Below are 25,715 nucleotides of genomic sequence, written 5' to 3' on the forward strand. Positions count from 1 at the left end.
TCCGGTTTTTTAGGTTCCTTAGGTGTCAAAACATCAAGATCCGGTGAAAACTGCATATGCCCAAATTGGATCGATTACAATACTTTTCCTTCGAAAGCTTTTTTATTTTTTTTTCTGTTTAACCTCAGGAACCACAGTAAGAAATTACTTCACAGGATGATATGTATGAATGAAAATGAAGTGTAGTCTTGTACAGTCTTAGGTCAACCATTCTTGAGATGTGTGGTTAATTGAAACCCAACCGCCAAAGAACATCGGTATCCACGATTTAGTATTCAAATCCGTATAAAAGTAACTGGCTTTACTAGGACTTGAACGCTGGAACTCTCGACTTCGAAATTGATTGATTTGCGATGACGAGTTCACTAGACCAACCCGGTGGGTCCCTTCTAAAGCTATAGTTGTACTATAGCGCTAGAGGGAATAGTAAAATTAATTTTTGTAATGATTAAAAACTCGCATAAGTAAAATTTTCATAAATGCTATACTCTTCAAGATAAATAATCCCGTAAATTACTTCCGAACATGATTTTTCTTGATTTTATAATATTAATCTAATTAACATGCAAATTAATATATAAAATTATCATAATTACAGTTTAAACAATTCCTAATCAATATAAAACAAAAAAAAAAAAAATTCAGCCTACATAGTTAATTATGTAGAATTAATCAAGTTTTTATTTTATTTTTTTAGATTAAATTAGGATATCAAAATTCAAAGAAAACCATAAATATAGAGGTATATCAGATTTTGTCTGATTAAAATACTTTCTAAATTAAAAATAATTTTATATTTATAAATATAATGTTTCAAATCATCGTATTGACTTTTATTAAATCATCCTGTTGTTTGAACTCTTCATCTTGAGGTCGTGATAATAAATCATATGCCTGTTATTGGGATAGCCCAGCAATAAATTAATAAAAATAAATAACATAAAAAAAGTTGTTGATGATTAAAGGTCAAGAGTAATCATAGAAATTAAAAAAAATTAATTTAAAAATATAAAAACTAATTCACCAAATAACTTTATTTTTAAATGGTATTAAGAAAAACATTTAAATGCTGTGTGTATGGCAATAATATAGGCGTATATTGATAATATACGGAAGTAGAAACACTTATTATTAAATTTGGTTCAGTATTTATGACATTTTTATCAATGCACATATAAAAAGTAGATTAATATAATATATGAATAAAATGTAGACTATTAACGATAAAATTACATGAATTTTGTCAAGCTATTTTACGTCGATATGTCTGGAGCTAATAACTGTACTTGGTAACCGATCTAAAAATTAGAAAAACCTTTTCCGAGTAGAAATACCAATAAATAAATTTTATTTTCTTTAAATGCTGAATCTGAAAATGAAATCAGTTTTTCTCCATGGACCATCAAATTTTTGTTATACACCTTTCAGAAATTGCTAAAAAATAATTTTGAAAGTGGCCAAGTTTAATAAACTTTGTAATGTGTTATATATTTTCTATACTAATATTTTATTTTGTTTATTAATTAAAAAAAGATAGTAAAAAATAAAAAAATAAAACCCACCTACAGGTTTGATAACTGGAGTCGGTAAACTGATAAATAATTTCTTTCTTTTCTGTACGGTGGGATCCTCTCTTTGTACAATCCAACATGTTAGTATCATGTACTTTGGTAACGCTATTCCATTTACAATATATCCTGGTGTAAGCATTCTCCCAGGTACTCGTAGTACCCAAATTTGGTGGGAAAAAGTTAAGATGAAAATACAAAAAATGAACTTTTAATGAATCCAGCAGTCTAAATATTTATTGTTTAACAAAATAATTTATTACAAAAGATCGCTATTTTCCGATTTGTTACTTCCAAGAAAATTACGGACTACATTCTTAAATTTCTTCCGTGCCGGTAGCTCTACATTTTTTTATCGACAGTGGTTACTGTAAAAAGGATTTAGAAGAAACAATGAACGGCATAGATGAAGTCCTACGCAAGAACTATCGCATGAAAATAAACAAGAACAAAACAAAAGTAATGAAATTAGTAGAAATAACAAAGATGGACCGCTGAATGTGAAAATAGGAGGAGAAAAGATTATGGAGGTAGAAGAATTTTGTTATTTGGGAAGTAGAATTACTGAAGATGGACGAAGCAAGAGCGATATAAAATGCCGAATAGCACAAGCTAAACGAGCCTTCAGTAAGAAATATAATTTGTTTACATCAAAAATTAATTTAAATGTCAGGAAAAGATTTTTGAAAGTATATGTTTGAAGTGTCGCTTTATATGGAAGTGAAACTTGGACGATCGGAGTATCTGAGAAGAAAAGATTAGAAGCTTTTGAAATGTGGTGATATAGGAGAAAGTTAAAAATGAGACGGGTGGATAAAGTGACAAATGAAGAGGTATTGTGGCAAATAGATGAAGAAAGAAGCATTTGGAAAAATATAGTTAAAAGAAGAGACAGACTTATAGGCCACACACTAAGGCATCCTGGAATAGTCGGTTTAATATTGGAAGGACAGGTAGAAGGGAAAAATTGTGTAGGCAGGCCACGTTTGGAATATGTAAAACAAATTGTTAGGGATGTAAGATGTAGAGGGTATACTGAAATGAATCGACTAGCACTAGATAGGGAATCTTGGAGAGCTGCATCAAACCAGTCAAATGACTGAAGACAAAAGAAAAAAAAGAAAAAAAAAGGTCACTGCAGGACCACATAGAATAGTTAACTTCTGGCTAATATTTTGCTGCAGAATTGCGGAAAATTTAATTGTTGAACCGCATAGAGACAAAAAAGGATTAACTCCTGGCTAGGTTTTTAGCTCTTCAATGCTCCTTCATTCTTATACTATGCCGCTTCCTTCTTTCTTCCGATAAATTTAGCGCATCCTTTCTTCTGCTTCTGGATATCTTTGAATCTAAGATTCTTTCCTAAGGTCCGTCACGTTTATGTTTGCTACCCTTAAGTCCTCTTTAACTTACTTGAACCGTCCGTCTTTTCACCGTTACAGTGTACAAAAGTTCTCTTTTAAATTCTGTTTGAATATATTGTGTTTGTCAGTTTGTCAGGTTGTCCGTAGAATGCTAGTCTTCGCTTCCGTGAATTTCTGTAACTCCCGGTAAAGTTTCTCATTCTTCCTTAATTTCCAACCATCGTTAGTTTTTCTGGGGCGTAGAATTTTCCTTACCATCCGTCTTTCAGCAAGTATCAGTTTATCTATTTCTCCTAGGTTCAGAGCTACTCATTCTGCCGCGTATAAAACTCCTGGTCGGATTACCGTCGTATAATGCCTGATCTTGCCCGTTCTTGAGATCCGTTTCTTATTCTACATATCTTTCGACCGTACGATTTTAGAATCTTATCGATCCTAACTACGTTTGTTTCCTTATCCATTCCATTTGTTCGGATACCCTCCAAGTACCTAAATTTACTCGTCTACATTATTCAACTTAATATCAAAATTTTCCTCGACGAGTAATTTTCCAGTTTAAGGTCCAATGAATACTACTTTTAATTTTAACTCAGAAATAATTAAGTCTTAAATATTTAAATATATTATTTTCTTAGTTATTTAGTATTTCATTTTTATTCATTGCTTAAACAAAATTTTTCAACGGCCCTAATTTTACGTATAAGATGGCAAAATAATCCTTTAACCGCATAATGTTTATATTACTTGTTGACTGCCCCACAAACATAAGAGGCTATAAATTGTAAAGCTACAGATACGCCATAAGGGTGAGCATCGGCTGCTTTCAAAATTATAAGTCGGTTACAAGTAATTGATTGCTTTCAAAATTAATGAATATTTTCGTGTCTCTTTTATTCCAACAACTAACGCATAACTAACTGAATTTGTACAGACACAATTTAACACACAAGTTTACTTGCCAGTGGAGTTAAGCTGCACCGAGTAATTAAGTATTTTTAAAAATAAAGGTATTTTGATTCATCAGTTAAGTTGTGAGTGGGATGATGTCATACATTTGATGCAGATTTTATTTAATCGGCAATTAATTACAAAAAGTCGTATCAGGTATGTTTATAATAAAATGTACAACATAACAGATCATTACTATCACGTAAAAAATGATACGATATGTATCTTTAAATTAACTCAAAAACGTGAAGTGATAGAGCAACGATGAATTACATATTAAAAGTGCCAAAATTTTCGCATGTAAGAATATTTTCGTTTACATATATTTTCCGAATTCATTATAAAATGAATAAGAAAATTACACCTCAAATTTTATTAAATTTTGAAAAAGTTAATCCAGTAATTTAGATTTCTCTTTAATTTACCAAATGTTTTAAACAAGTTACAACATACGGATGTGTAGAACTAAATTTACTTGTTTCAAATTTATAAAATACATATATATATATTTATATAATAAATAGAATGAAACTTTAGTAGGTGTACAAATCAAATAATGTTTTGAATGCGTAACAGACTTTTGTAAAACCACCCTTTTAGAAATTAAAAATACAGTTTTACGTAACAAATACAAAATATATCCTGGCCGAAATTCTCACTGCCTATAAACTAAACAAATATAGCTCTGTGGTTTATCAGTGTTCGTTACTCTGAATACTAATATTTACTTCATACGTAAAAGAGAAACCTGGCAAGTAATCTATTTCATTAATAAATCAATGAATACTGAAAACCGATTAGGTTGATACAAATATAGGAACATATGAAAAGTTACAAAGGATTAAATTATTTTTTATTTTACCAATTGAGTAAATGTTGTTATCAAATTTCTAAAATACCATTCACAAAACTTTGGCTAGATCTACATAAAAAAAAATTATTTAAAAAACTAAAAAAAAAATCAAACAAATAGTTCATGATATTAAAAATAAATAAATTAATTAATGTAAAATAAAAGGACCAATTTTTTAATTGTTATTTTATGTTTAAACTTCTTAAAAATCTGAGAGGAGAAAAAACCCACAGATTAGAAAATTTTCTTAATTTACCCCTTATATAAAAAGGGAAATAACATGACGTCAATAATTATAGAAAAATTTTCCCTTTACTCGTCCCTTACAAAAATGTTACCCACAATCTTTCTTAACAGATACAAAAAAAATATATATATATGAAAATTTGGAGAATATCAAGGATTTAGAAAAAGTAGATCCTAAGCGGAACAATTATTCAATTTAAAAAGCAAAAGTAGACGTAAAACATCAAGTGATTATGTAGTAGTGTTGTAGATTTTACGAAAGTCTATCATTCGATAAACAGAAAAACTTTATTTTCTTTTACCGATAGGAAATCAATAAAAAAATAAAATTTAAGAAACTATGACCAATACCTATTCCAAAATTAAGTTAATGGGCGAGAAATATCCAAGCCATTTTTTTAAAGCCAAGCATATAGTCAAACAAAGAGATAGACTATCGTCGATTTTTCAACACGGTTTTAGAAAAAAATAATAATTAGACTTTGGAATCCTTAACTAGAAGATCGAAGAAATCCGTCATGTATTTCTAGAGACGAAAACAAAACGAATCAAAATGATTTCTTTCGCTTTTGCGGGTGATTAGGAATTTCTAACTCAAAACATCAAATCGGCAGAAATTCAACTTATTTATTGTTCTCAAACAGACAGCTGAAAATCGGATTTCAAATCTTGTTAGGAAAAAAATTAATTAATGACAAATATGAAGAATGCACCGTATTTATTAAACTTTGAAATAATCCACACTTGTATAACTTAAATATTTAAAAAGAAAAGACAGTACCTAGAGTTATATGCAGATCGTCTATTGACTTGGAAGATTCACGTCGGAGAGAAGAGAAGACAGTTGAATGCTAAACTTGCAGGAATGTACTAGCTCCTTGCTAGACGGTCACATTTGTATTTGACGAATAAATTATTGCCGTATAAGATTTGCCTGAAATCAATATGGAAGTACGGTGCACAAGTATTAAAACTACTTGTAATAATAACGTTGAAATCAGCCAGCGGTTTCAATAGAAGGTGCTCGCTCAGGTCTCTACGGTTTGCTACAAACGAAGAGGTGCACGGGTATCTTGGGGTACAAAAAAACTAGTAGGGGTCTAAATAGAGAACAAGTAGATCTAAATTGTACAAGCGTGTGATTCATCTGACGCTGAACATTCTTGATAACGGTGAGGAAGTAAAACGATTGAGGAGCTACACGTACTAGACCTCGCTGATCTTTGAGGGCGTGGAACATGGATGATCACTGGAGTGCATAACCAGTGGGATGATACAGTGGTTATTATGTTATAAATAATTTAAACTTTAAGAATCAATACTGGAAATTGACATAACTTGAAACTTGCGGTTGACCTAATCGGCGGTCTGATTCTCTTCTGAGAATTGTCTATTGTTTTGGGATTCTATTTTTTTATATGCTTACCTGGCATTAATATTTTTGTCTTTACTTGGATAATTTTAATGTTCTGATTATTTATTCTGATTTTACTATTTATCTGTCATTTTTTTTTAATAATTATTTTGTAGGTGATGCATATTATTAATATTGTATTTGAGGTGGACTTTTGTAGAGTCTCCTGACATGCCCACGTCACTCTTAACTAAAAACTTTACTTTAAGTCACCCGAAAATCCCGAAAGTCTTTACGTATCAGAACGTTTAAAAATTAGAAAGAAGAATTTCAAGAAAATTTTTAGGACACAAAAGTGAATGAATCTGGAGAATGAAAAATATATTTAAAAAAATCGAAAACTTACCGATTTTATAAAAAAAAAATTATTTAAATTTTACGGGCAACTTTCAAGATGCAATGTTAACATTATACATTTTTTTATGTTTTTAATTTATTATTTAGTTTATTTTATTATTATTATTATTTTTTTAAATGAATCTGTGACGACTTCGGACATGTTTTCACATCTGCGCCTATAAAACAAATCGTCCTGACTGACTGACTCATCAATGTCCAGCAAAACCTAATGAAGATAAATTTGTATACATGTTCTTATTATTATTTTTATTATTCACTGTTAAGGTATAAGTGTACACTAAGAAAGGATTTTTTGGAATTCTGAATTTAAAAGGGCAAAATGGAATAACAAATTTACAGTTCTTTTTTTTTGTTTTTTTTGTTTTAATTTCTCTGTGATGAATGAAGATATCTACTTGATTTTTGATGTAGGTAATCTTCACGTGAATATCTAAAAACTAATTTCTAGATTTTTGAAATTCTGAGTTTAAAGGGTTAAAATGATTTGGAATTTTTTTGAAGCCCGGCTATCTTTTTGAATTTTCGATAAAAAATAAAGATATCAACTCGATTTTTGGTTGTAAGTAATTTTCATGTAAATATCTAAAAAATACATTTCTAAATTTTTAAAAAGGGGTGAAGAAAGGTAAAAATAATTTGAACAATAATTGAAAATTTTCTGTTTCCGATTTTACTAAAAGAGAAATTCCCTAGGGACTTACAAATTCTCTTCAGATAAATATCTAAAAACCATTTTCGGGTTTTTTAAATTTCGATTAAAATGTGTACGACGCAGCGGCTCAACCAACACAGTCACTGTTACTGTATGTGCGACGCGACTGGTTGTATCTGCCTCCGGTTACTTCAGTAAAAAACATAAAATAAAACTATTAAAAAAAGAGAGAAACGAAATACGGTCACCTCCTAGTGATGTCTATCGGGTAACGTAAGAACCGGGTAAAATACAGCTTTACCCGTAGGAAGTAACCAGTTATAACTAATATTTTTAAAATGGAGGCCGACTGTTTTGAAAAACACATTTTTAGATACATTTTCGGGTCCTACTGACCAAACTGTTGCTCTGAAGAAATTCCAGTACACTGTTATTTTTTTTTAAATTGAACAGGCTTTAAGTTTTATTTATAATTATTATTTTCACAAGCAAGTGTTTAAAGAAAACAACGGGGTCCAAGGTATAGAGCCCTCTCGCTAGACGGGAAGGACGAGCCAAGCGAGTTAAGATCGGCTAAATATTCCCTGACGCCACGGGAAACGCAAGTAACCAAATACCGCAGGCGAAGCCGCGCGATGGATATGCTAGTTTATTATAACGGGTGAGATAAAACTGAAGAAATGATAGATGAAAAAGTCAAAAAATTCCTGGAACAATTCTTATGTGGAATAAAAAAAAATTCCGAAAAATACCACAAACGTTTGTGATTAATTAAGAAAAAAAAGTTTATGTTTTATCGGGACTTTCAAAAATGATAAAATAAAATTGACAAAGAAATTATTAAAAATTCTTTAAAAACAAAAAAAACATAATTAACCTGGTTTTTAGAAGTCGGAAAAAATTTGAAAGGAAACATATACCTAAAAAAAACGTGTAGGAAGATTTTCAAGCCAAATATTGAAAAAATAAAACAATAGTAGAAAAAGGCAAAATATAAATTGTAAAATTTTCATAATATTTTATATTTCTGCAAAGATTATTATAATTCGTTTGAGGATATTTTTTGCCCTTTCTAGCGTTAGATTATATATATATATATATATATATATATATATATATATACATACACGAGGTGCGACAATAAATTAATGAAACGATTTTTCTTTGCAAGATGTGGCAACCCTGCAGCTTGCGTAGGCACACCATCTTTGACATTGGTCTATAAGCTACTTTTAGTCCAAGCGGCACATTGATGCAACTGCTCAGTCGTGAGTTGTGTAATGCGCCATCCCATACTGCTCTGTCAGTACAGCAATTTTTAACCTCAAAACAAATTTCAGTACTATCACAGCCACCTTATTCACCAGATATCGCTTCGTGCGACTTTTTTCTATTTCCAAGAGTCAAAATGGCGGTCAAGGGACACCATTTTGAAATAACACAAGATGTCCAAAAAGCTGTGACGAGGGTCTTGGAGGATATTACAGAAGATCAGTTCCAGAAATGTTACCATCAATGGCAGAAGCGCTGGAGTAAGTGTGTGCAATCAGAGGGGAACTACTTTGAAGGAGACAACACTATACATGACTAAAACGGTAAGCAACATTTTTTTTCACATCAGTGTCATTAATTTATTGTCGCATCTCGTATATATACGAGAAAAAAGGTTCAAATTATGCAACACATTTGTTAGAAATAATACATACTCCAAATGAAATGATAAAATTTATGAAAACATTTCATTACGCAGAAAAATAAAAACTTTTAAATATTTTAGAAAATATGGAAATGTTCAAGCTAAAATTAAAATGATAGGAGATAATTAACGAACAAATATAAAATCAATCCAATGTAACATTTAAAAATTGTTAAAATAAAGAATCCAAAGGATTAGTTTCAAGAAATTGTATAACCGTTAGAGTGGAAGGGACAAACCAGAAGATGTCATGGCAATAGGGGTGGTAAGTGGGAGAAGCTTAAAATCGCTATTTTTCGACTATCCCAGCTTAGAAAGCCTCAGTATTAAACATAGTTTTTGGAATAAAGGTACTCAAAACGTGTCAACTACGAAGAGTGGCAATGCTACAAAGGGCAGAAAACAACATTCAAATAATTTAGAAGTTGTAACTTGGCCCGTGGTAGCAAATCGGAAAAAAACAATAATTTTTATCGACCATATCGACTATTATGGATATAAATAGAACATAAATTTTACTCCCTCACTATTTTTTAAATATATAGCTGTTTTCTGTAATATCTACTGATGATGATTGTTTAGCAATCGAAATGACCAGCATGGTTTAGAGTTTAAGCAAAACGTTTTACAAACTTTTTTTGGAGCGTAAACGGTTTTCTTTTTCAAACTTTCCGAGCTCTTTATATGTTTTAAGAATTTAATATTTTTATATTTGCTGTCCTCTATACTTTGATAAATCATGTTTTTTATGTGAATCAATAATTTTTCTTTACAAGGACAAGTATTTTCTTTTTTATACAAAAGAACATGTGTGTAAGATACGTTTTACAAGTTTAATGGGACTCTGACAGGCTGTTTTTAAAATTTAGTTGGCTAGTTCTTCATACTTACAATTCCGTGATGGTGAAGTTATTTCTTTATAAACGGCTGTATACGTTTCCTCGAGTAATTCATTAATTTCTACAAGAAATATAATATTGAACCGTTGTCAAAACTGCTCAAACAAAGCGGTTAATCGTTTATGTTTTGCTCTCTTCTGAGTAAAAATGCTCTCATATTCTAAGGGTTGTGATCTATGTTTCCTAGAGTTTGTGGGCGAAATGAACGCCTGTTACTTGGAAATAAACTTAGTTTTCGTGTGGGTAGAGTTATTATCTTGACTTGCGGTAGGTCCGAGGGTAGAGATCATTATCCATTCGTTACCCACTTCTTTTCCTTATTATTATCTCCTGTTTCATATATTTTTGTTGTTATGGTTTAAGACCTGACCTTACCCCTTTTAAGGAATAATCATATGAAAATGAATTTACAACAATCTTCAAACTTACTTTACTTTCTCAAATATATATATATTACACATTCTCCGATATTATAACCATTGTGCTCTCCTATTACATCTTAGCATAAACTTTACAGAACATTTATTAACATCAATAAACAAGATTCATCATAAATTGAACTTTATACTTATAGATCAATACAAACTTTATAAACTAATAAATGATGTACTTGACCCAACTGTAACGTAAAGCGACCAACAAAAGAACATAAAAAAAATATATAGAAAACGAAGAAAGACGGGCAAACTTGTATATTGAACTTTAAACCATCCAAACTTATTTAAACTTCATGTGTACAAACATCATCCACACAAACTACTTAACACACCCCCTTGTAAGCTAAAGATCACGTAAAAGAAAATTCAGCATTATAAAATACCTAGTAAACTCCTTAACACATCCTACGTAGAATAAGCAAAAATAAAACTTAAAATTTTCGAAGTAACGCACCTTTAAAATAATATACAACTAACTTTATGTAATAAAACAAAATAAAAAAATAAATAAACACGAAGCTTCTAGAATACATAAGAAACTAATCCATATATATATATATATATATATATATATATAAGCATTTCGTAACAAAACCCTTGAAATGTTATAAAAAATATAAAATAAAGATGACAGCATTCACATCTAATATATTTTCTATTACATAATAAAAAGGGACCTTTTAAATCAATAAAACATTCAATTACTGATTCTGAGCGGAGAGTTATTAAAGAAAACTACAAAAGCGAATAAAAGCGTTATAGGATTTTTTCTGATTAATTCACAAAACAAGCTTGAAATTTTTGTTTGGTAATGTAATTTTGAAATTACATATATTATAAAAATTCTTAACTAATATTGGGTTTCGAACACGAAACAATTGAGATGAAAGGTTGAGACACTACCACTCCTCACCGTAAAGATTCGAAGTAAGTTATAATAAATAAATTTTGTTAGATTTGTCAGTCCACCGGGTTGGTCTAGTGGTGAACGCGTCTTCCCAAAACAGCTGATTTGGAAGTCGAGAGTTCCAGCGTTCAAGTCCTAGTAAGGCCAGTTATTTTTACACGGATTTGAATACTGGATCGTGGATACCGGTGTTCTTTTGGAGGGGGTTGGGTTTCTTCAATTAACCAAACAATCTCAGAAACTGGTCGACCTGAGACTGTACAAGACTTTACACTTCATTTACATTCATACATATCATCCTTTATTCATCCTCTGAGGTAAACCTTACGGGGTTCCGGAGGCTAAACAGAAATAGAAAAGTTAGATTAAATTGTTAAACTTATTTTTATCACTGACCGTTTTGATAAAGAAAAATAATTAATAAACTGTTCGTTCTGTATGTAAGTAAAATAAAAATCAAGCAGGAATTTTAAAGTATTATTCTTATTTAAATTTTTTTTAAAACTAAAATTCAATTTGTAGAAGTAAATTTTTATTTTAAATGTAGTTGTAATAGCTTTTTCAAGTTTATTACATGAATACTCCTCGTTCTGCGTGTTATTTTGAAGTTTTATCGCAATATCACGTAAAGAATATAACTGAGAAGAATATGATCATCCTGACCCCGTAGGGGAAGACACCCTCCGACAGCTCATCCGTTCCTAGCCCTTATGGGCTTTACCGGAGGTCATCTTCGAAACCTCGGCTTTTGACATATTTCAGTCCGCCTCGGCCAGGATGCCTCCGATGCGAATGCCACGAGTGACATTCCCATCGGTGTACTATTATCTAATGAACTCAAAAAAAAATACCGAGTCTTAAGCAACTCTGAAAATACCTAACTGACAAAGGAACTGAACTATCTACCAGTAGAATGAAAAAGTGAGTTCAACACACAACACGAAGCATAAAAATATTACAAAGAACAATAACAACACAGTAACATTAAAACAAAACAAGGACAAGAACAACAACAAAAACATAATTTATAAAACAAAACATCAACAAAAATAGAATAAAAGAAAACTCCAAGCAGAGCTCTAGATTCCCTCAGCAATCTTTTCCTTTCCTAAGTACACTACGAAACTCTCCACTACTGCCTATTCGGCCTGGCTCCTCCAGTTTACACGGAGATCCAACGCCGACCCGATAAGATCAAGCCGACAAATAGTCTCCGTACGCATTAACTTGTATTTCAAGCACTCATAAAGAACACGGTAGGTGTCATCCAATTGTCCACACCGAGGACACACCCCAGAATCTACCAGGCCGAATTTCTGCAGTCTGTCCCTAAAAACACCATGGCCGGAAAGAAATTGCGTCACATCTTTATTATGGTACACCCAAGAGGCGTCCCGCAAACCAACAACATTTGGAAGAGATCATGCGTATAACGCTCACTATCTGCCTCATCCCATCTGGCCTGCCACAAGGCATTGCCATGTTCAATTTCTCGAACTTCATCCGAAGTCAACTCACCAGACTTCTGAGCAACATATCGCTACTGCTTCTCAGACGCAATCAAGTCTATCGGTTTCACGCCTTCAATCACTAAGATTGCCCCCGTGAAATAATATGGCGTTGAGCCCTCAATAATATGTTTCGATAGATTTTATATTTTAGCCTATTCGCCCAAACAGGCGACGCATATGGCATAATAGCTTCGCACACGCCTTTATACACGATGCTCATAGTCTTAAAGTTAAGACCCCAATCAGGATTGACCACACGTCAAAGGTATTGCAGGTCCTCTCCGCGACGTATTGAAGGTGCTTCTTAAATTGCAGTTTCTCACCAAGAAACACCCCGAGGTACTTTTGAACATATACATACTCTATTCGCCGGTCTGCCACCGAAATACAAACACGCCGACTCACTGTCAAACGGCCTTTGAGGAGCATCATCGTGGTCTTTCCCGGGCTAAACGTCATCTTGTGTTGATGACCTCGCAGTTCAAGCATCCTGCAAGTCCGAGTGGCTCGGAGCTCAACCTTCCTTCGCCAGCTTCCTTCGACCAGCAGGAGCCCATCGTCAGCATAAGTCACGATGTAACATCCGCTGGGCAACTTCAGCAGCAGGAGAGAATCAAACTCCACCACCCACAATAATGGACCCAACACACTGCCTTGGGGACATCCCTTAGACAGCGTCTTGCCAACCTCATGGCCGCCTTCGCGGAGCAGCACATCCCGATGAATGAAGTAACTTTGCATAACTTGAAATTCACTTACAGTACAATCTGTTTTTTTGGGGTTGGTAAATAGCAGAAGGCCACAGTAGATTATTGAATGCTCCGGAAATGACCAGGAAAATCCCCAGGAAATATTCCGTCTCACTGGTTTTTACCACACTCATCACACGGAGAATAGCGTCTTCCATACCCTTTCCGGGACGAAACCCGTACCGATTCCCCATCAACAATCTTTGCGAGATCAACTAGTAAAGGATATTTTATCAAAATCAGACAAACTGACACATTTCAACGGAACCAAACCAACGGAAATTCATGATCTAATCTATAGTGTAGCCACAAAGTCCCTACATGAAACGTACATGAATATACAGGTTCGTAACATTGTATCTCATCAGATATTGTAATGATAAATCAGCTGTTTTCATTTATTCAACAAACTTCCAGATTTGCTAGAAGTTCTTTTTTTCTTTCCTAGAGTGTACATTGCAATCTGCTGAATCTAGTGATCAGTAAGCTAACACTCCACGGCTCAATGAGGTGAGCATGATATATATGACATATAAATGAGATGTAGTCTTGACAAACTCAGGCTGACCATTCCTGAGCCGTGTGTTTACTGAACCCCAATCACCAAATTACACCGGTAGTACTGTCTAGTATCTAAATCCTTATAAAAGCAACTAAATTTAACTAAAGTTTAAGTTTCAGAACCTTTGACTTCAAAATTCAGTTCTTAAAAATTGATTTGTACTACGAGATAACTACCAGAACAACCGGTGGACGTGAAGTTGATGTTATTTTTACGTGTTCAGTGAGAATTTATATCTGTGCAGTATTAATTTAAAATGTCAGACAGAAGCCAGTACTCAGGTGAAAAAAGAATTGTTGAAAGTGTGGGTAAATGAGTGTACAAACATGAATTAAAATTATGAAATCGCAAGAAACAGAATCGTTCATAGTTTTGATAAGGAAGGTGTAGCAACACTAAAAAAGTGAAAAAAAGGATTTCCTTTAAAGTCAATCTTAATTTAAAATGACCTGGACCTTGCGGACGATTGAATAACTCTGACATTTTTCTGATTGAAAAGTCTTTATAACAAAATATTCCCCACTCAACACTTAAAAAAAAAAAAAAATAATGAAAAAATTCATAGGTTTACTCTTTAACCTTGCTCGTTTTAATGAGATTTTAGATCGGAATTGGTTTTAAGCGAAATTTCTTACAAAGCTCGTCTAAGACGTAACTTTTTATGGAATTCAATTACGCGTACATCCAGTTACGGAAACAAATTTTCTTCTCCAACCAATATATAATATATCTCAAAACATGTGTTTCTGATGTAAAGACAGTATTACGTTTAAGATAAATCACACACTAAATGTAATGAATGGGCAGTGATATCTGAAACGCATTTGATAGAATCATACTTTTTTGAAGGAAAATTTAAAATGCATAAATATTACTTTATTTCTCAGCTTTGATTTATCGGTATGAAATTAAATGCCGTTTTACAATATAATATAAAGCTCAAATTTGCTCAATCGGAAACGGATTTTTTAAATGAACATTTTTGAGGGATGTGGATAGGTACGGACTCTGAAATTCAATAACCACTTAGAAGTTCAAAATTTAAAAATTTACGACAACTCTCGTTGAGACATAATCAAAGAAAAATTTCACATCTGCGACTAAAGAAAACTGTTGATGAGCTGAAACTGCTGTCTGAGATTGTTTTAATGTACTTTGAAACTTTTATCGTGGAAAAGAATGTTTAAACGCAGTGGCCGACTGATAAAACTGTGTACGGATAATGGAGGAGCACATACGGATGTAATTTTAAGTAAGTTTTATAAGTAAAAATATTAAATAAATTAACGACAAAAAATTCACGTTTATTTCTTTGGAAATACGCTTGACTTTGGAAGAAATAGAAAAGTTACGATGTAGTACATCTTAGCTTGCGGTTAGGCACAGAAGGATAGTTTTCCATGGTAAATAAGAAGTTACCGATAATTTTACAGTAATATTGTATTTCTTATGTATCGCAGATTATTATTATTGCAGAAAACGCTGCAGAATGAGAGATAAACTGATATACACGATTAATAACTAGAATTTAACATTTTCTTAAATTCATGCCTTAATAATAATACTTTAAAATTATTATGTTTTAAATACAATAGGAGTTTTGTTTTAAGATGTATTGTAATTTAAAATTTTACAATAATATTGTAAAATAATTTACTACACCACTCTTGTGTCTTAACTTAACCGTTAAAACTTATTTGTAAAATTTACAAGATTATTTTCGTTGAGATTTAACCTAGAATATATTTGAAGAAACATTTTGAAACTTTGTATTTATATTCACTGATGTAAGACAAATGATGTTAATATTAAAAAAAAGATTTTCCTAATTTTCCTAAATTTTACTAATGTAAGCGTTTCTTTTTTTATTATTAAGGTTAATATTTAAATTGACATCAATAAACTATCGAGAAAGAGGTTCGACTGAAAATAATTTCTATCTTTACTAAAAATTTCAATAAGATGTAATTTATTTTTTTTTTAAATTTAATTCAATGATCCGTTCAAAGATTGGCGAGGTTACAAATAGAAAAATCCATATCAATTGAGTGCGGCAATACCACGAAACGCACGAATTTCCTGATATTACACAATTTTTTATAAGGTAAAAACAAGAAAAGTGAATCAATCTATTTATTGATTTATGATTCGAAGGATAAAGTAAACTCACAATAATTACAAACTTCATAAAGGAAATTTGATTTTGAATTTTTATAAGTTATCTAAACTGTGATTTGAATAGATGTTTAGAAGTGTTATCGGATTCAGCAACTTACTCATAACCTACTTTCCATGACATGTCACGGTCTCGAGCCATTCAAAGAAATAACGTAGGAAATAGATCCCTGGAGATTGTAGCCGAGTGGTCTCTCAGAAGTTCAATCAGTATAATTAATCATTTTCTCTGTTAAAACTTGTATTACTGCTTAAACTATACTATCTTATTCGATATATAATACTTTGTTATACTATACTGCTGCTATCGGTATAAAATAACCCTTTTAATATAATATAACAGCGGAACATGGTGAAAACTTAATATTTTTTCCTAAACTAATTTGAAGAAAAATTTTACATTTTTCACGAAGTAATGCCTACATTTTATTATTTCTTCCCTGGGAAACGGACAATCTTCTCAGGAAAAATGGTTAAAACAAAGAAAATTAGATTTTGATAAGTTTCGGCACAACTCCATTGTCAAACCTTATTGTACTAGTACTTTTAAATTTTTGTTAATCTTTATATATAGTGTAGTCAACGCCCCTCCCTTTGTTTGACGCCATGCCTTATCTAGGCCCTTCTTCTTGCTTATTTGTTGTTAACGGTTATACTTATCGTTTAATTTTATTTATCTATTTCCTGTTTTCAATAAATTGAGGTTCTTGAAAAGGACATCCGCTTGATTGTTAACCTGTTGTTCATTTATGATCGTTTTATTGTTATTTTATAATTTAAAGATTTTTAGATTTTCTAGAATGTTCATTCTTCTTCCTTTCACATTTGTGAATTAATTTTATTGATTCTTCCATTTTCATAGCGGTATGTCCTTATTTTATATAATGCGGTGCGTAATTAGAATCTTGTTTTTGATTTTTAAAAGACCTCATGTGTTCCTTATATCTTAATTTTAATTTTCTTCCGTTTGTCCAACGTATGTTGCATTGCATTTACATTTTAATTTGTATATACCTTTTTCTTCTGTCTTGCTATTAAACATCTTTTTTAGTGCATAATTTGTACTTATAGCCATTTTTAAATTACATTTACGTAAGACTTGTTTAATTGGATAAATTTATTTTCAATTAAAAGTTAATTTACTCCATTTAAAGGAATCATTATCGTCGTCGTTTTAATTTCTTTTATTTCTATTTTTATCCGTTTTTCTGATCATTTATTTTTATATCCGTTATTTTTTGCTACATGAAAAATTGCGTTAAATAGCGTTTCGCGATCACAATACTTCCTTATACGGAGTAAAAGGAAGTATTGTGATCGTAAAAAATATCGGTTTTCAGATTTCGACAGAAATATCCATTTTGACCATCCCTGAATCCATTTTGACTAGTTTCCGCGTGATGTCTGCACGTAGTATATACTTATGTTATGTATGCATATCGCATAACTCAAAAATATTTAGCGGTAGCATGTTGAAATTTTGAATTAAGGACTGTTGTAACACCTAGTTGTGCATCTCCCTTTTGATTGCAATCGACTGGACTAAAAGTGTCCAAAAAATCTAGATTTTGGACTATTTCTTAACTGCAATATTAAGCACTCATTCAGAGCTTTTCAACAATATACTACCATACGTGGTACTTATTTTCATTGGTTCCAGAGTTATAGCCAAATACAATTTTTATTAATGAAATATTTGGATCTTACAAGGGGAAGGCACATCGGTTCGAATCCGACTACATCTACTTTTTTCAATTTAAATATATTGATTTATTAATAATTATTAACCTCTGATTGTAAAAGAAAGTTTGACAATAAATAATTCAATAATAAGAATAAAAATAAAAAACAAAAAAAAAAATTAAAAAATATCAAAAGTTATTAACGAAATAAAATTGTATGTATTTTTCATTTAAAAAAAATCTGTATATGTCATTTACTAGGCGTGCAAGGAAGTCATGTGGTATCCAGATCAGATTTTTTTATATGCTGGTTTCTTAAATGGTAATTTATGTAGTCTATATTATGTATCTAAAAGTCGCTAATTTATGCTCCATTTGGTGATGATTTCAATCGTTAGCTATGATGTTATCTGTATAAGTTTCTTTTCTGTGTATTTCAAAATCTAGATTATTTCTTTTTATTGTCAGCTTCAAAAGATTTATAGTTTCGTCTTTATCTTTTTCTGTTGCAAAAGAAATTATTAATTTTCTTTTGTACTGAAAAGGATATTATAATGTAGAAACATAAAAAAAAATTCGTAAAATTAAATCAAAATATTTTATTAGAGCAAAATTATAAAAAAAAATACTTGGAGGAATTTTTAAATTTAATTTTTTTATTTAAAATTTTAAAAATTTATTATTTAATGACAAATTTAAAAAAAACGGTCTGTAAACGTTACTTATGAATATTTTTCCGAAATATTCGTAAATATATCCTCTAAAAATATATATATAAATATGATTTTCATAGGGCCATGTATATGAATAAATTTAGAAAAGAACAGAATACAAAAAACAAAGCCGTGAACAAAGTTAATAAAGTAATAAACTTTGCTAAAAGGATCTAAATAAAAAGCATTTTTATTTTATCTTTTAACTCTCTTAAGGTTTATGTAGAACAACCTTGGGAAGCAGAATCTCCACCTGAGCTTCATTGGAATTTTCACCAAACCGCAGAATTGTCAAACAAAGTACTTCAAAAGGTTTCTATGTCTTTAGCACGGGTTTAAGTTGCAGTTAACCACAATTGAATATTACTTTTTAGAAAAAGATCAATGATTAAGGTTGGAAATGACAAGAAACGATCTGCTACGTTGAACAGACTGTTCAAAGGTCTGTTCAAGCAGTAGACTTAGAGGTAGTCACCGACAATCCCCTGGAAGATCGGAGGTAACTTGGCCTGTTGTGTAACCAGTACATTATTTAATCTTATGTCGAGGAGTTTAAATATCATTCAACATTGTTTTCTCTCCTTCTATTAATGAACGAGCAGACTAAAGTCTCTTTAAGAATTAGCAATCGTCCTCGACCCGCGCGATAGATAGAACCTGATAATTCCACAAGAGCCATCCTTTCATGTATGAGTGTAAATGAAGTTTAGTCTTGCACCGTCGAAGTTCGACCATTCCTGAGATCTGTGGTTAATTGAAACCAAAGAACACCGATATCCACGATCTACTATTCAAATCCGTGTTACTTTACTAGGACTTGAACGCTGGAACTGTCGACTTCCAAATCAGCCGATTTGATAAGACGCGTTCACCACTAGACCGATCCGGTGGGTTAGGTTAATTGAAACCCAACACAACTGAACAATACCGATATACACAGTCTAGTATTCAGATTCGCATAAAAGCAACTGCCTTTACAAAGACTTGAACCTTAGAACTCTTGACTTCGAAAATCAGCTGATTTTGCTGTCACGAATTTAACCATTAGACTAACCGGCGTGAAGAGCAAACGATTACAAAACCAACTAAAAAAGTAAATAAATTCTGAACATAAAAAATGTCTCATTATAAATAAATATTAACAAAAATAATAATAGTAATAAAATATTTCTACGGTGAAAGGTTTTATAGCTTAGTAATCTTATAACATATATTCCTGTAGCGTTACGAATGTATTTCAGGAAAATCTATAACATAAATATATTTTAGCGAGACAATTTCTATGAGGAATGTGTAAGTTAGATAACGTATTCACCCATCCTAATATTACTTCCTCGATACTAAATCACTCCCACAGACGTGCTAAATTTCAATCGGTTAGTATAAATAATCGTATTGAAAATATGTAACTTTTTCTAACGACATTTTGTAAGGAAAATTTTTAATATAATATTCTACCAAAAACAATGGTGTTTTAAACTGCGCTTTAATTAAACTATAAAAAGTTGTAAGGCTATTAATTTATAAACAATAATATACATAAAAGCTAAATTAATTTAGCTTTATTTGGCTTTATTTAGCTTTAATGTTTACAAATTAATAGTAGTTAATTTAGAAATTAATAGCAAATGTAAAAAATATTCGTTCAAATTTTATAAACATATTAAACAGATTAACTAATTCCCATTTTTAGGTCATTCGTCTAAGCATCTTGTATGTAAAATTCAAAAAATTCAAAACACTTTTAATGATATTCAGGTATTAAATTAAATTAATTCATCTCCTCTATTTATGTAAAATAAGTGACTTTTTCTTTACAACAATTGGCTATTTTGGCGGCGTAACCCTACTTTTTTTTAACAAAAAAAACTTTTTTACACTCATTTTCACTATTCGTATTCACTAAAACGGGGGGTTTTTAATGTAAATTAAAATAAAATAACAGATAAATCTCCTTTTTAATTATCTTGTATTTTATCAAAAAATATTTAAAAATCATCATTTTTACAATTACTTTGAAAGGAATACATCACTTTATGTAAAATCGCATAAATATTAGAAGTGTTAATAAATAAAATATGGGAATCCTTAAACAACTTTTCAACAGTTAAACATTAAAAAAAACTTTTATTTAGCGAATGTTTCAACTTTGAAAAGATTTATTTTTTGGTAATACCCCGAGCACTCCTCTGTGTCCTTGGGGTATTCAGTTACGATCCAGTTACGGGCTACCCAATTGCAATCCCATGAAACATGGGAATGGGCAATCCCATGAAACGGATCTATGAAAGCATGGACGGAGAAGATGCCGCTAATTTCTTGTTACAAGAATGAGAAAAAGAAATGGAACGCCGTTACGACTGGGACGTGGACATGAAACCTATTCCTGAGCTAGGACCGTGGCTGGGGAGGGAACGCGGCAACTTGTCACAATTCCTCTCCAGTCACGGAGGATTTGATGTATACTTACACAGGTTTAAAAGAAGGGAGCTTCCAAATTGTGTGTAGTGTGGTCAAGAGGAAACTCTCTGCCACACCTTTTTTGAATGTGCACGTTGGGAGGATCTAAACGCCAGAAATAGCATAAAAGAGATTACCCCGAAAACTACAACAAAGTACTTGTTGAGAGGTAAAGAGGAGTGGCTGACAATAGAAAGATTCGTGGCTGACGTTATACGAGCAAAGGAAGTGGATTACCAGAAGTGGGAAGAGTTACTTTAGGAGAAAGAAAGAAAAAATAAAAGACCGAGACCCGGCTCCTGGGGGAGGGTCCGGGAACTGTATAGCCGGGCCCGGTGTCCCTGGTCTTAGCGGTTAGAGGCAGAGGCAAGAGGAGAATAAGGAAAAGATCCCGAACCGGTAAGCCGATCTGCCACGCCGGTAGGTGGGGACGCTCATTAGAGTCGCAAGGACGCTCCCCCCCCCCCCAAAAAAGAGTTGGATTGTAACATCCTATTTTAAAGACCATTGAAAAAAGCTTTTGACGTAAAAATCATTGGACTATGACAACTCTAGCCAAACTGGCAGCAATTTAATATTTATCATTGCTAGTTTTAAAAGAGATCTGCATTACTTCATATGAAACACTAAAAAAAAAAATGATTTAAGCAAATGCAGAAACAAAATATTTTTTAATGAGACCATGACTGGGGTGTGTATACGAAGATAACCTTTGAAACTAGTTGAGAATGACCATCATTTTGGTTAGCATTATCAAACCCCGATATTTTTTACATCAAAATGTAGTTTTTTTTAACGTTCTTTAAAATAAATTGTTTATTATAATCGTACCCTTTCCAATTAAAATGCTATATTTGTCTCCCATGGATGATTGTATGTAAATTACATTTTTCTACATTTAACTGCTGAAAAGTTACCCATTTACTGCTGGTTGTTGTACTTTGTTAACATTATGTTTACATATATTTTTTTTATATATAACACTTTTTAAGGCATGATACTTTATTTTGATGTTATAACTATAAATGATAAAAAAAAATTAGATTATATTCAGCTTATCAGGCATTGCTTCTGAATGGCTTATTATATTTAATGAAACTTGTAGGTTGATATTTGGAAACAGAATTTTTTTTTACAAAAATAGATCTTTTAAAAAATTCACTGCCACGCTAATCTTTCGAGCCCTTTTTAACTGGTTATGATATCCATTTGGAATCTGATGTACAGTTAATCTTTAAAACAAGGAGACTCCACATGGAATTAATTTTGGTGTTTTCTATGTACATATATTTTCCACATTCTAACTTAGAAATCGATATACTTAGCATTCTGTTATGTTAACTTTAAATGGAGTTAATAATTTTATACTTTTTTAGGAATTAAATATCAGGTTTTTATATCTCAATTTGCATTTTTATTATTTATTAATAAAAAACTAACAGAGTCGTTTTGTGTTTAAAAAGCAAGTTATACCACATTCAGAAGAAAGTATAAGTTACAATTCAAGAGTGCCTAATAAGTATTGAGTATGTTCACTTTCAGCTCAGTAAAATTTGCTAACATTACATCAAAATAATGAAATGAATAATTGGTTGAATCCATTAAAATATCAATGTAGTCTACATGAAAGACACTGGAAGATTGAAACATATACATGTAGATAAACGTATATATTTATAACTGTATTTTTTTTATCATATATTATCTTTTAGAAAATATGTTTTCCGTTGTATAAGTTGTCATATTCGTAAGTTTTACACCCGAACGAAATTAATTCAACAATATTCTTGTTTAGCTGGTTTTTTTCACGTTTTATAGACGAACTAATTAAAAAAAAACATTACAGAATGATTACTGAAACAATGACTCTAGACTATTTCGTAAATTTAAATATTTATTGTATGAGTTACAGTCTTAAATGGAATATTATTTGTGAGGTATCAACTCGTCTAGAAGTTTTCTGAATTAAAGAAAAGATGTCCTCTTGTAATAAATAAGTAGAAAAACTTCAGAAAAATAAATATAAGTAATACATATAAAATAGCATGATAAATTATCATATTTTTGGTTTGGTTAGATATTTTTACATTTCGCATTTCTGGGAATGTCCGGTATTATCGTTAAGGAAGTTTGAGCTTATCGTATGGCATTTCCATATCTAGCGGCAAAAAACTATGTTGCAGAAGATATTTAAACTGATTTTTTAGAAGTTTTATTCTATAATGTCCTATTCTCTCGTTGGGTAGAAAATCCAATTTTTAAAGGGTTTTTGGACCATTCGGATAACCACTGTTGGGAGAGGTCCTTGAAACATTTCTTTAGGTGGGTTGTTTGTCCCGTGTTCCACGTTTCCTGTTTGAGTAGATCTGTCTTCTTTCATATTTGTATAGTTTTTTATTAACTTTGATTTTTCCTTACCAGTAATGATCTGCTTTGAACCGGTACTAAGGATTTTTAGAGATATCCTGTCCTTGGCTTTTATATGATTTAAGTGATCTGCCTATGGAATTACCTAGCTTCTAGACATCTTTTCCTATCCAACGTCAAAAAAAAACCTACGGCATATATTCTATTTTCCCTTCAATAAAACCAGTTTGGTGAAACCTAATAACGTCTAACCTATATTTATATAAATTGTATTAATATTATAAAAATAAATATTATTTTCATTATTAAACTTATTAATTTAAATACATTTTGTTATTTTTTCAAGTGCAGTCGGATAGGAGTGAAAAGAGATGACGGAGATGAAAACTGTTCATTATTATTGTTACCAACTGCGAAACAAATACAAGAAGAAATTAAACATCATTTACACGAGCGGCCTACAGCTTTTGAAGGTGAATAAAATGTTTCATATTATGAATAATAATAAATAAATTTTGATTTTTTTTTTAACTTATAGATGCAATTCAATTGTGAAAATGGATAGCAAACTAGGGAAATCCTTTTTTAACAGGCTACACAAAAGTATAAATGTATTTTTGTATTTTGTATAGCTTTGATTTGAAGAATCAGGGCGAGTAGACGGTTAAGTTTCAAAGTTAAAACCAATTTAAATCCATACAGCGCTATATTAAATGTGTTGTTAATTAGAACCCAAAAAAATCGGAAGAGATCCAATAGATAATTTCAAGAACCGGTTAGACAGTGAATAATGAACAATCAATCTTTTGCATGGGAAGACTCTGTGACTAGCACCAAATTCACCGCTACTTGATCACTACATTAGGATATATATATATATATATATATATATATATATATATATAGAGAGAGAGAGAGAGAGAGAGAGTATCCCTCGAAGAAATTGAAAAACTTTAAGGATATGTTCTACTGATGAAAATAATGAACAATTTCATATAAATATAGGTCTGGAAACGCTTTGTTTACGAATTACGGCTAGCGAAAGATTTCGCCCGGATTTCAGCTCTTCTAATAAAAAGAAGCCCTACTATAATTTTAAGACCAAATTAAGGAATAAATTTAGTGGTTTCTTATGTAATTTGAGCTGGGAAATATGATAAAACAGGTCCCAGAACTGAAACTCCAGTATTTTTTAAGATATCCGACGTAAAACACAAAATTCGGTATCGAGTAACAGGTTTTTTTTTAGGTTTGTAGTACACTGGTGTAACAAATTTATAAATATACAAAAAAAAAGAAAGAAAAATGGGAATTCCTTTAGTATTTAACCTTTATTTGTAAATTAAAATTCTTCTCTGTATCTAAAATTTTATTAATTTGTTTTTGTTTTCTAACATAAAAAATCATTTTATAAAACTGATGATTTTTATTAGCGGAAATTAGACCGAAATTATTCTCTAATCCGTTAAGGGACATTATACACTGGATATTTTCCGTAGAAAAGTTATTTTTTTCCAATCTGATCTAATATAGTGAAAAATGTAAATCATCTAAAACTAAAATGAAACCGATTGAAGTTGCTTTTTCTGGGTGTAGTGCTGTTAAATATACAGCCAACCTCTTTGATGAACAAAATATAGGTGCTAGTTATAGATTTGAATTATCACGTGGGAATGCGCAATAACATTTTCGGCTTGGTCAAGAGAACATTAGGAAATCATTTCATTGCATAGTTTTCTAAGTTAGCCTGACATAAGGTGCTAAGTATTCTTGAAAATAGATTTGTTAAAGATTAGTTTAAATTATAAAAAGAGTTTTATAAAAAAAAAATTTAAGTAATTATATATTGAATTAAATCTTTGGTAATTTGTGTTTCGAAAATATGAATGGGGTTTGAGTTGCATACCTCAATTTATTATTTTTCTTATAATAAGAAGTACCTGTTAAAAAACTAAAAATACGTTTTTTTATCAATTTTAAGTGTGTGTTAAAGAATTATGGAAAAAAATATTTTATAAAATACAGTAAGTAATTAAACAAATAAATAATCACATTACATTTTTATCGTACTGATAAGAAAAGCGTTGACAGCGGTTTTTTATTTAGTTATTAGAGTTTAGTTAAATTTGTCATTTAAGTTATTATACAGTAG

The 25,715-nt window shown here is 31.1% G+C and overlaps 1 protein-coding gene across 1 annotated transcript in view; it reads left to right on the plus strand.

Moving 5' to 3' along the window:
* LOC142331422 (metal cation symporter ZIP8-like) overlaps positions 1–25,715 on the plus strand; it is a 235,734-nt gene that overhangs the window by 48,574 nt on the left and 161,445 nt on the right. Inside the window, exon 2 of the mRNA XM_075377310.1 lies at positions 23,910–24,036. Within this exon, the coding sequence (XP_075233425.1) occupies positions 23,910–24,036 (127 nt within the window). The remainder of the gene's footprint in view (positions 1–23,909; positions 24,037–25,715) is intronic.

Source organism: Lycorma delicatula, chromosome 10 (assembly GCF_047948215.1).
Source record: "Lycorma delicatula isolate Av1 chromosome 10, ASM4794821v1, whole genome shotgun sequence".
NCBI classification, from domain to species: domain Eukaryota; kingdom Metazoa; phylum Arthropoda; class Insecta; order Hemiptera; family Fulgoridae; genus Lycorma; species Lycorma delicatula.